Consider the following 13,399-nt stretch of genomic DNA (forward strand, 5'->3'; position numbering starts at 1 on the left):
GGGCACATGACTGCATAAACTTTATAGTTGGAAATACTCCTTTTTTGAAAAGTGCACCATTGTTTTTCCTAGCGCGATTGTTTTTATAACTGTGCTGTGATTTCTTATGGAGTTATCTCATTTTGAATGGTATTTTAATGAATGAATATCAATATTTGGTGCATGTATTATGTAATCATAATTATGGAAATATACATTTGTAAGACTGATTGATATTGTCAATAATCATTTTAAACATTTGACATATAACTTGTGCTTCTCTACCAAATAGAGTCCAATGTTGTGAATAGGAACACTATTTTTTGGATTATTACTGTTCGGGTTGTTCCCCTTGAATTGTGTGAAATTTTGGAATTACTATAAAATTCAAACAAAACACAGGATACAGTTCAGAAATGTTGCATTTAATTCATTAAACATTATATTTCAATATAACAAAAGCTTTTTTGTTTTATAATGCATACATTAAAAAACTTAAGGTGGCAGGGGATATATCAGTGAAAGGGGGGTCCATGAAAATTACATATCTTTAGGGTAGGGGTTACATATGGTCTTTAAAAATCAATTAGGTATGTATAAGGTGTATTTCTTTTGTTAAGTTGTAGAAAGAATGTCTCAAAATGTTGGAAAAAAACATTAAAACTAGCCACAGCTCCCTAGCAAGACAATTTTGACTCTTCAAAAAGGAGGTGTTCACTTTTCGCGGAAGTCAATATTTCGAGCTGCAGAAACAGAACAAAACTTTGAAGGTAAATTGTGAACAATCTCAACGTATGGGAGACACTTTTCTAGGTAAATAAACAAAGCACAGGGATGAAATTAATGAGTGATGTAGCCAAAACTAGGATTGCATTCTGTTTGAATGTTCTGTGCATGGTATGCAATGGGTCAAATTTCTCAATTTTTCATTAAAAATGAGGTGGGTGGGGGGGGGGGGGGAAAGATCAAGGGCCATAGTTTCACAAGTGAAGAAGCCAGCCTTGTCTTTAGTTGTATTTTCAATGTATATTGCCTATGTTATGACACTGACACAAAAAGGCTTTTTTGTGTCACTTTCTGTTTTGATGAAATGGATTTGACTGTTTGCGGCCTTTTGGAACTCGAAATGTGGTCAAAACTATATCCCCTGCCCCCAAAATACCTGTCTCGGTACGGACGTCGCCATCTTGACTACCACGTGATAACCCCTCTAAGTACTTCAGCAGACGATTTAATGCACAAACCTATCTTGCGGAGGACTCTCGATTGAGTACTGATCCTGAAGTTCTTCAAGATGGATTTTAACGCGTAATTGTAACTGGGTAGAAATTCGTGCCTATGTGTTTTATGAACATGCAGCGAGTAGTCCGGATTTCCTTACACTGAACAATATTACATTTGATATGCTGTTCACCGACGCAGTGACGTGGCCAAAGTTCTAAGGAGTGTCTCTCAAATAAGCCAATCAAATAGTATAATGTATTTAGTCGGGCTACATTATCTTGCCTATTGGTATTCAAAATATGATCACATTACAAGATCCGTATAAATTCAAATATTACATCGTTTAAGAGGTCGATGTTAACATTTGTGTTTACATTATGTGCAGTTGATAATTAAATATTGTTTATTTGTGAAGAAAACATTTTCTTCATTTCAGATTCGCTAAAAGTCCCTACACTTTATTTCCGTGCGCGCATTACGGCCAGCACCACAGACTTTTCAAGTGGCCAGGATCTAGTCTTCCCGTCAGTGGAGGTCAACGAAGGTAAAGGTTATGATTCTTCAACTGGAAAGTTCACGGCCTCCATCACTGGAATGTATCTGTTCAGTGTTCAGTGTTGTGTTCATTATCAGAAATATGGTTACATTGAAATCGTCCACCAAGACAAGACATTACAGAGGTCAACTCACTATGATTCAACTGGTGCAGGATCATGTGTAACTATGCAGGTATCCACACCGGTTTCGATGGGGCACCAGGTCTGGGTGCGCGCCACAGGATCGAGCTCGTTGTATGCAGATTCTTCGCATAGATATACTTCATTTTGTGGCACATTGATCCACATGTAACAACACGATGAACAAATGCAGCACACTGCGCCCCGTGAATAAGGAGACTGTTTGCCTTCTTCGAATAAAAGTGCGTTATGTTTATTTTCTATGGAAATGTTTCAACTTGGTTTTAATTTGCCAAATGTAGTGTATAGTATGGTGTAATGCCATCGGCGGATACCCACGTTTGACCCATTCCGTTACTCTCCAATTATCGAATGCTGGAGAGTAACGGAATGAATTAGTCGTGACCATCCGACGATGGGTGTAATGCATGTTTTGTACAGGTTTAATTTTGTTGACGTGGTGCTGCTTTATATCGTTGTACTGTATTTGCATAGATTTTGTTTGGTTATCGGTATACCACGGTGTGCTCGCTGGGTGGTTTCTTCAATACATGATAAATAACTTTTTATTACCAACAATTAACAACAAAATATCAAATAAATACTAACTCAAAAGTACATTCCTTCTGTTTTATGTTAAAAATACTTTTAAGAAATAGTACATGAACAAAAAATTACACTTGTAATGTATTCCATTATATGATTGTAGATCTGTTACTATTTTTTATTGCAGTAAGTCTGACTTACTTATGTATATTCTTTAATAAAAATGTCAATATCTATCTGAAAAGCATGGTTGATCTATCACTTTAAATTTATATGTCGTTTGTTTTGAATGTCGTATTTAGGAAGACTCTACTCACACACGTAACATTACTAATATTTGATCATATAATATATATGCAATGTTGAAATGTGTAGTAAACTACATGTACCCGTATTAAACTATAAACATTAGTCGGGTTCTTACTATATGCACTGCATTATACATCCGAAATGCAGACATTATATCAGAATACACTTGTTAAATCAAAGTATATATATTTGTCATACGAGAATATATTCATTGATAATTTGTCATATTGGTCATGCTTGTTTAGCGCTTTTCATGCTTGTATTTTCATTTTCGGAAGCGAATTTCTTTACATAATAAATTTTGTAGTGCACTACGAGTCTTGTTTTTCGACGACCTATGTGATTGGAGTGTGTAAGTACGGTTCTTCCAAGAGCTATAGTAGCATATATTTTTGGCTCGTAAGAAGCTAAACACATAAGTTCCCCGTATGGGGTTGGTACGGGAGGAGTATTAACGCCTGACGTAATTCTTTTTAAGTTAAACTTTTGAGTTTAACAAGACTTTTCTTTTTTAACTCAGCGATACATAATACATAGTTTATGTTCCATATTTCAAAATCAGACACGTTCTTGAATAATTCGAAAACGCAGGATTAACGCACAACTGGGGAACATTGTTTTTCATAATGAAACAGCAAAAAAGCTGCATGATAAATTTAATGAACGAACATTTATCCAGGGTTTTCTCCCAAGGAAGTCATGGCTTGTCGCTGTCGATTTTGTTTGGCCATAACGTCAAACTAATAGTACAAAAACCTACGCAAAAGTAGCAGTGGCCTCAATCAAATTGCAGCTGCTGACATATTGTCTTAACAGTCTCAGACTAGCGATAATGCCTCATAAGTTATGATGATGTTCGAATATGTTTTGTACGCAACTCAAACAATTGATGACGAGGCCGCGACTTGTGCAAATCCTTCTTCTACGCGCCTTTTTTTTACATGATATTCAAATGATTTTCTAATAGAAACATATCGCAATTAGAGTTTAACACCTGTTTAGACCGTACAAGCACATTTGATACGTCATTCCACGAAAAAAGTAATTCAGCATGCACATTGAAGGTACAGACTACCAAACTCTAATATGTCCCAGTACGTCGCATGTACTGAATAGCTGAATTCAGTTAATTGAACGTGGATAATCTGAGAACATAACGCTGGCATGTGTGACAATATAGTTTAAGACAACACGATGGAATGAATACATAATATCGTGGTGCTGGGCCTTTTAACTTATATTTGAAGCAACGATGAATTTGTGATGTATTTGTTTAGTTATGGACGCCAATTCTGATTATCCAATGTAGGACAGGAGACAACATACGAAGTGAAATATAAGATCTTATTAGTGTTGGCGATGTCAAAATTGATTCGCATTTCTTTTTTTTTAATTATACTTTCTCAAGCTTTATGCAAACAAAAAACTGCAAATGCATGTAGTTTAAAACTTATTGAAAATATCAGGGATTGTCATTAAAACATTTGGCAAAGCTTATTTATTTTGTAAAAAATATCGTTGTTAGCTCCTCGAAAAAAAGTTAATCAAACATATTGCTTTTGGTATTTTAAAATATTTAAAGTGCTCGCGTGATGTGTTTATGACTAGAATTTACTTATTTAACGTTTACGGCACGTTTACAGAGAGTAATATTTTTTTCTTATATTGATGTCATGCGTCAGCGATAAGCATTTGTCAGGAACAGTCTATGAGTATTTGCAGAAGTGCTTGAACATCTTAACGTTGTGTAACTAATCAGCTTTCCTAGAGTATCTGACGCCAAAGCAACATGTGTTTTTTACTTAACTTAAGTTATCTTAAGTTATCTCGTCGGATTTATCAAGCTTTCCTTGATTTATTACAATATCTCAGTTAATGTTAGACAAGCAATCGCATGCGTATTTGTTTACATCATTTTTATCTGGGCTTGGTTGTTCTTGGTGGACATGTTCGTAACGTTCGTAGATTACAGAAATAAAACGTGGTGCTTTATGGTTATGGAACGCCATAGATATCTTACGTTGTTACATTTCTTTCTGTCTTCTTTAGAAGGTGTCTTTTTATGTCAAACCGTCGTGATATTTTGTCAATATGTGGTGTTGACTTGTCAAAATATAGTTTTTATTATGTCAAACAGTCGTGTAATCATGTTCAAATGTGTTGTTAACTTGTCAAAATGCGGTCCTGTTATGTAAAACCGTCGTATTATCTTGTCTATATTTGATGCTGACTTGTCAAAATAAGTCCTGTTATGTCAAACCGTCGTGTTATCTTGTCCAAATGTGGTGTTGACATGTCAAACCGTCATGTTATCTTGTCCGAATCTGGAGTTGACATGTCAAAACACAGTCTTATTATGCCAAACAGATTTGGACAGGATAACACGACTTTTTGATATAATAAGACTGTATGTTGACAAGTTGATATCACATTTGGACAAGATAACACGACAGTTTTACATAGTAGAACTGTATTTTGACAAGTCAGCACCAGATTTGGACAAGATAACACGAATGTTTGACATAATAAGACTGTATTTTGACAAGTCAACATCACATTTAGACAAGATAACACGACGTTTCGACATAATAGGACTGTATGTTGACAGTCAGTATCCGATTTGGACAAGATGACACGACTGTTTGACATAATTGGACTGTGCTTTGATAAGTCAACATCTCATTTGAACAAGATAACACGACGGTTTGACATAATAAGACTGTATTTTGACAAGTCAGCACCAGATTTGAACAAAAAAAAACTCGACGGTTTGACATAAAAGAACTGTGTTTTGACAAGTCAACATCACATTTGATCAAGATAACACGACGGTTTGACATAATAGGACAGTATTTTTACAAGTCAGCACCAGATTTGGACAATATATCTCTACTGTTTCACATAAAACGAATGCATTTTGGCAAGTCAACATCACATTTGAACAAGATAACACGACGGTTCGATAAAATAGGACTGTATTTTGACAAGTCAGCACCAGATTTGGACAAGATAACACGACTGTTTGACATAATAATACTGTGTTTTGACAAGTCACCATCGCATTTGGACAAGATAACACGACGTATTGACATAATAAGACTTATTTTGACAAGTCAGCACCAGATTTGGACATGATAACACGACGGTTTGACATAAAAGAACTGTGTTCTGACAAGTCAACAACACATTTGGACAAGATTACTGTTTGACATAATAAGACTGTGTTTTGACAAGTCAACATCACATTTGGAAAAGATAACACGACGGTTTGACATAATAAGACTGTGTTTTGACAAGTCAATATCTCATTTGGACAAGATAACACGACGGTTCGACATACTAAGATTGTACATTGTATTTAGACAAGTCAGCACCACATTCAGACAAGATTACATGACGGTTTGACATAATACGACTGTGTTTTGACAAGACAACAACAAATATGGACAAGATATCTCGACGGTTTGACATAATAAATCACCTTAAGAAGACAGAAAGAACTGTAACAACGTAAGACAGCTATGACGTTCCATATATGGTGAACACTATTGGGGCATTCGGTTGATATGTGTTTGTGATATTACTAAGCAATTTTTTAAAGATGTGTTTTTTTTAAATGAGGTTTGTCATAACGCGTTTGTCTTTTATGTCCTTGTGGTTTTAAAAAAAGCTTTTTTCAGGTTACATGTATTTGTTCATAATATTCTTAGGTTATTTTAAACGCTATAATTACATATACTGGCAAAGTCGATATCGTTAAAATAACGTTTACATAACGATCATTGATTTATTGTATCTATGACAAAGTGTTATTGTACAACACGTTTCTTTCGTTCAGTTCTGATCTGATGAACGTATGTATTTATTTGTGTATCGTTTCAATATTGTCTTATGCACGCAACAATGCTTATTTTAAAATTGTTCAGCAATAACAAACGCTCAACATAATATGAAAGCTGTCAAATCGCCTTGAACTTTCTGTTCACACCAACAGTGATTCCTCAAACTAAGCCAAATATCAACAAAATAATATAAAAATGAAAAGAAATAAACATATCAAACAAATGGGATATTGACCATATCGATTGCAACTGAAAGATTTCTATAGATACGATTGATGACATTTTTTCAGTTTTTAACAGAAGTCATCAAACAAAGTTTACTTAACAACAAGCTTGCCTAAATGACACATTTAATAAGAAGCGTGTAACAAGACATTACATTGGTATAAATTTCCAGTAATTGTTCATGTTCTTCCATCCCTTTTTACACTTATTTTATACAATACTATTTCCGGTTCGAATGTTTCTGACCCAAAACAAGATTTACGACATCGATTCACTTGTAGGAGCGATTTATATTATTCGTATCGGAGTTTCCTATTATGAATAACAATCACACAATCCGAAAATTGTTTTGTACTGGCTTAAACTGTGTAACAGACGAAAATTAAGTAAAAAATACGTTATCAGATAAATAGAAATAAAACTTTGGAAAGCTGGTTCGGAAATAAAAATACGACGATTATGTTATATAAACGAAAAGACAATGAAGAGCTAGGCCGTATGTCCACACTTAATCAACCCTAGCCGTATAGTGGCTCTCATGTTAAAGGCTTTCGGGCCGATCTATGGGCAACGGACCGATTATAGACATCCGGACAAGCTCTTCAATATGTTATTGTCTAAATATATCAGCTACGTGTGTGTGTAAAACAACGATATCATAATACATTTATAAATAAATAAGGTAGCAAATTAGTATGGCTAAATGCTATATATACGAGGGCTTTTTTTTAATAGTACACGTTATTTATTTTCTATACATTTTAAAAATCTTTGGCAATTTAACAATCAATACAGAAGCTCAATCGGTGAAAGGACCTATTAAAAATAGAGTGCATTTATGTAAACAACTGTAACGTGTCATAGTGGCATCCGTATTACGAAATATAGATTCACTGAACGTGCGAGTTGTACTATATGACTTAAGATAGCATTTAGTGTAGCCTTTAAAGTAGTTGAATTAACTGGTGTTTGTCATCTTGGTTGCACAAGTGTTATTTTATCAAACGCGCACGGGCGGATCGTCATCAAACAAAATGCGTGAAAAATTAAAAACACGGTCATATATCACCACCATGCCATAGTAAATTGATGATTTACTTTATGGAAAGAGTTTAATTATGTAGCATCCATGTTATTTTAAATTATTTTAATTAAGTACACTGTTATGGTGGTAATGAGTATATTAAACAACGGATTCAAAAGACAGTCCTATTGAATGCATGCTCGATATGATTTTCTCTCTGATTCTCAGTTTGTGTGGAAAATGTTACGTATATACTGACAATGAATACTGACATTCTCAATAAGTATTTTGCCGATTAAAAGCAAAGCATCACCGCTAAATATTTCAGTAACGGAAATCGTTTTTGTAAAACTAAATACGATCCATGCGAATAACACGCTATGTTCATTATTTTATAAGGGACTTTTTCAACCGAATACATGAAAAGTCAAATACACTTCAAGTGTATAAATCACACTTAAGAATAGATTGAATCCAGATAAACTAAACGGAACAACCTTGAACGCATAGGGATGTGGCAATACGGTTTTGACACGAACCACGCACACATTAATTAGTGTACCACATATCTGCACAATCTCGAAGACTTGGGTGGCCGAAATATTCATCAAAATGCTCATCTTTCAAATTGCATGCTTCAGTGTCTGATTTTATTTTGAAGCGAACAGTCGAGCTATTTGGATCTAAGAGCATAGAAAACCTTAGTCAATGTAAACACCAAAATGGAACTTCAAAACAGTGTATGTTTGCTGTTGAATTTGATTGTCTTCACAAGTGCAAGAGAGCCCTCGAGCCCGATATGCTCGAGATATGACTATGAAGAGCGTTTACTTGAGCGAGTCCTTAGAAACGAACTGGCTCTTGAAACCACTCTGAATGATATACTGAAAACGAACGCCAAAGTTGTGGATGCGTTAAAACAATTAGAAGATGGGAAAGCAAAAGTGGATTCTACGTTGGCAGTTATGGAAAAGAAACAAATCGAAATAGAATCTACACTAAGTGATTTTGTTAACAATGCCTCTCACACTATAAACGCGACATTGGCTTCAAATGTGGGCGCAATGGTTAAAGCTGCTTCAGATATCAAAGACAATGCAACTGTGACGTTACAGCGACTCGTTAACCAAGTCAACATCCTTAAAGGTATGTATACTAATAACGTTTATACCATATAAGAGATTGGCGGGTTTAATTTAAAATCCAAATGACGTTTGCTCAAAAAGGGGATATTTGTGTGTTGCTTTCGGTGTATGATTAAATTTTATTTCATTAGTGGTTACATTAAAACACTGTTTGAAGTGAAAATAGATCCTTTACCAACAATCAAAACTAAAATACTAACGGAATGCGTTTGTACGATAAATAAATATAAAATACTTAACAAAATGGTTAAATATTCATAATATTGTTGCAAATTTATATTTATTTTCACTCCAATAAAAATTTAGCTTGTTTCATATTTTTACTGAAATTGTATATTGTCACCAGCAAAAAAGCATACAATAACGCTAAATATCCACATTCACTGGTAGCGAGAATGTTGTACCATTGTTAAATTATGGAGATATACTTATTTAACTGCAGCTGAAAGATCGAATACTATGCAGAGTCTCCAAGATATACACACGGAATCGAAAACATTTACAACAATACATATATTTCTTCATGTACGGAATCATGTTCGCGGTAATACAATTTGAAATGCGTTTTGTTGCGACGATGCGAAAAATAGGATATTTTACAATGTAACATTAGACACTCGTTCAGCGTTCGCGTTACTGTTTATCATTTACCGTGATAAACAAATCGCAACACAAAATTGTAACGTCGTAATATTGTATGCATTGGTTTTCTCCAATCTAGAGTCAAATTCATTCATAGATGTGGCCATGTTTGAATTCGATCACCTCACTTAATGGGTCGAGCTAGCCGGGCCCGGATGGAATAGCATTCGACAAACAATTTATATATATATTCTTTAAATCGAAAAACTGCTGAGAATATTTAAAATATCACGTATTCATGTAAATAAATATAATCTCGCAGTTAGCAGTGTAAAATCGTATCAGCACACAGATAATCGGATACTTTCAAGGTTGTGCTTAACTTTTGAAAAAAAAACGCTTTAACCGCGGAACAACCAACGCTAGTCCATTTAATAGACAAATCGTAGTTTTATTCAAATAATAACGAGTGATATTAAATGTTATTTTGAAATGATTATATAGGGTTTTAGCCTTGTTTTTACCAGTACTGTAGTGTCGCTTTTTCATAAGCGAGATACTCCTATTAGATCGATGTATCAAAACATTGTTTAATCAAAGTATACAATTAAGCTAATAATTTGTTTTTCAATTTGTTAAGTTACTTAATTAATATATTCTTAAACACGAGAACATTTTGCTGTTCAACTTATTGCCTTTATGTACCGTCAATATGTCACTTTAAATTTCCAAATGATTCAATAATCATATCAAGACCAAAACACTCCTCTATTTGCGTGATTAAAAAGGATTTATAGCTTTTGCGTCATAAAGGGAAACAATGAACCGATAGGGCGGCATAATCATTATATTGACTATTAGTATTAAAAATATGCACGCACGCTAGTGGTAAGTTGATTAATCAGGTCGTCGACGCGTCATCGACGAATTGCTGCTGACGTGACGATGACGATGACAATTTAGAGTCGACGAAAAGTTGACGATTTTTTTTACCGCACGGATCATTCGATATATATTTTTGTGTGTGCAAAAGTTTAAATCTTTAAAAATATACTTTAAGCACTCAGCCCCTAGCATATTCAGCTCCATTTTTTGACAATAACAATAGTGCAGTGTGACCACTACAGTAAGGTTCAATATTGCAGCGTACATAAATAACAACTTTCAATGTTTTCAATGAGCTACAAGTACAAGTACAACGAACGCAGACAGCAAAATTAATTCGAAATCATGGAGGATTTACACATTTCAAATGCAATTCCTAATGGCAATAAGTAAGATTTCAATCCTTATTGTCTTTCCGAGTTGTATCAAAAACGACGGTAATGTCCAGTGTGGCTGAAATGTTATCATGGTTATTCAGGTAAATTTTACATAATTTCGCGACCTGTCAAATTGTGTTCCTGCATCATGTAATGTCTAGGAATCATCTTTCGTCATATACTTAGTTTATATGCTATTGTTTCTGTTCTCCAATAAGTTGTTTAGAACAGAAATTTTCCTATTTTTCCAAACTTGATTCTTAATTAAAAAGCAAAAAACTATTTTTTTTAATTCGAAAGTGGAATTCAAGCTTTTCTTGCTGAATAATATCAAGTTAATTTATAAAATTGTCATAAATGAGTTGAATTCATATTGGCTTTGTTATTGAGCCTGCACTTCGGGCCAATACGGCTGTCTTCAGCTCAATAACAAAGCCAATATGAATTCAACTAATTAATAACATTATAAAACAACCCCTTTAAACCTATCAGCGATCGTAATACGGATGTGTATAGCGGCTATAGCCAATTCATTCAAGATTTCGGTCAGAGAAGAATGTGTTCCCTTTCCTTATCAAGAAACTATTTTCATAAGGTCTGTTAAAGGCCTGTTTTTATTAAATAATCTGTATTACTCTGCACTATGCACATGATGTGTTGTAGTTATTGGGGTTTAACGCCTTTTTCACACAGTATGTAACATTGCAGCCACAATATTTCAAACACAAAGCAAGATTTTTAAGCATGTATTCATTATTAAATCACAAAACACATAAGGAATAGTCAAGATTAAGTTCTTTTTGATAAAATATAGTAATATAATGTTAATATCAACAAACACATTGGTTAAATATAAAAAACTTATTTTTTTGTTAAAAAAGCTGAGCAATCGATTAATCGCTGATTATGACCTCCGATTAATCGACTCCGTTTTGGGGAACCGATTCCAATCACTAACGCACGCTGTAAATTCCATATAAAATCAAATATGACTTCTTATAAAAGGAACATGCTAATGTTTGTATTTTACTTGTTTTAATTATAATTATTTAATAAGCGGTTCATGAACAATAACTGTTATTTTATCATTTATTTTGACATGATTAGTCTCTTTTATTTTTCAGCGCAACAATCATTTTTCTGAAAAAAAAATCAAATTGTAACATTTGAAATATATTACAGAGTTTTCAAAATCCCGAATAAAATATTCATATGTGCCTTTGCAGTTTTTGTCAAGAATATATTTGCTTTATTTCAGATCAGTTAAAAGTCCCAACAATTTACTTTCGTGCGCGCATTACAGCCAGCTTCACAGACCTATCAGGTGGCCAAGATGTTGTCTTCCCGACAGTTGAGGTAAATGAAGGTCAGGGTTATGATCCTTCAACAGGAAAGTTCACAGCCTCGATCCCTGGAATGTATCTGTTCACCGTCCAGTATTGTGTGAATTACAACAACTATGTTAGGCTTGAACTCGTGCATGGAGGCAAGACATTACAGAGGTCGACTCACTATGATGCACCCGGTGCTTATCCATGTGTGACTATGCAGGCTTCAGCATTGGTTGCCATGAGAGACATGGTCTGGGTGCGCACCACGGATTCGAGCAAGTTGTATGCAGATTCATTCAGATATAATTCATTTGCTGGCACATTGATCCATGTATAACCACACTATCAAGTATGTAACATACTACACTTCGTAAAGAAGGAGACACCAATCTTCTAATAAAAGTTGTCTATGTTCAGACTCTTTGGAACTTCATTATTTGACAAAAAATGAAAATAAGTATGCAATTATATAATCATAATGCATGTTTCATATATTTTTATTTTCGTTGGCTTTATATCGTTGTACTGTTAACAATAGCATTTGGTTATCGGTATGCCTCGCCTGGTGGTTTCTTCAATACATAATACATAACTTGTTAATAACCAACAATTAACAACGAAATATCAAATGAGCACTTACTCAAAAGTAAATTCCTTCTGTTTTATGTTAAAAAAAATACTTTTATTAAGAAATAGGAAATGTACCTATATATGTACACTTTTAATGTATTTCATTATATGACAGTTGATCAGTTAGTATTGTGTATGGCAGTAAAGCGGACTTACGTATGTATATGCTTTTATTGAAATGTCAATATCTATCTGAGAAGCATGGTTGATATCAATAAAACTGATGGATGCTCCCTAATTATTATTTGTCGATATTTGTTTTAATTGTGTGGAGTTGACCTTGAGAAAATCTATTATTAGCCTCAGTGACCTTGACCTTGACCCCAGTGACCTCAAACCTCATCAAAAAGGTAGATGTCCATGCAAGGTACCTACATCCCAAATATATAAGAGATCGAACAAATATTGAAGGCGCTATGAGAAACTGTAACCAAAGTGTGACCTTTAGAAAATCTATTATTAGCCTCAGTGACCTTAACCTTGATCCCAGTGACCTCAAACCTCATCAAAAGGTAGAGGTATATGCAAGGTACATAAATGCCCAATATGTAAGAGATCGGTAAAATATTGAAGGCGCTATGAGAAACTGTAATACAATTTTGACGGAAAAAAATATATTTTTA

General features: G+C 34.1%; 1 protein-coding gene across 1 annotated transcript; it reads left to right on the forward strand.

The window, feature by feature from the left end:
- Nucleotides 1-8,548: 8,548 nt before the first annotated feature.
- Nucleotides 8,549-12,982, forward strand: LOC127835482 (uncharacterized). The gene is made up of 2 exons (XM_052361927.1): nucleotides 8,549-8,972; nucleotides 12,074-12,982. Exons 1-2 carry the CDS (start codon nucleotides 8,549-8,551, stop codon nucleotides 12,481-12,483), a joined length of 834 nt encoding a protein of 277 aa, XP_052217887.1. The 3' UTR covers nucleotides 12,484-12,982.
- The last annotated feature ends 417 nt before the right edge of the window (nucleotides 12,983-13,399 follow it).

The sequence above is a fragment of the Dreissena polymorpha genome, chromosome 6 (genome assembly GCF_020536995.1).
Source record: "Dreissena polymorpha isolate Duluth1 chromosome 6, UMN_Dpol_1.0, whole genome shotgun sequence".
Taxonomy (NCBI): Eukaryota; Metazoa; Mollusca; class Bivalvia; order Myida; family Dreissenidae; genus Dreissena; species Dreissena polymorpha.

Excerpts from the sequence above, each read along its gene's own strand:
- LOC127835482 (XM_052361927.1), top strand. The coding sequence starts at position 8,549 with ATGGAACTTCAAAACAGTGTATGTTTGCTGTTGAATTTGATTGTCTTC. Across the intron at positions 8,973-12,073 it reads CCAAGTCAACATCCTTAAAG|ATCAGTTAAAAGTCCCAACA; the intron begins GTATGTATACTA and ends GCTTTATTTCAG.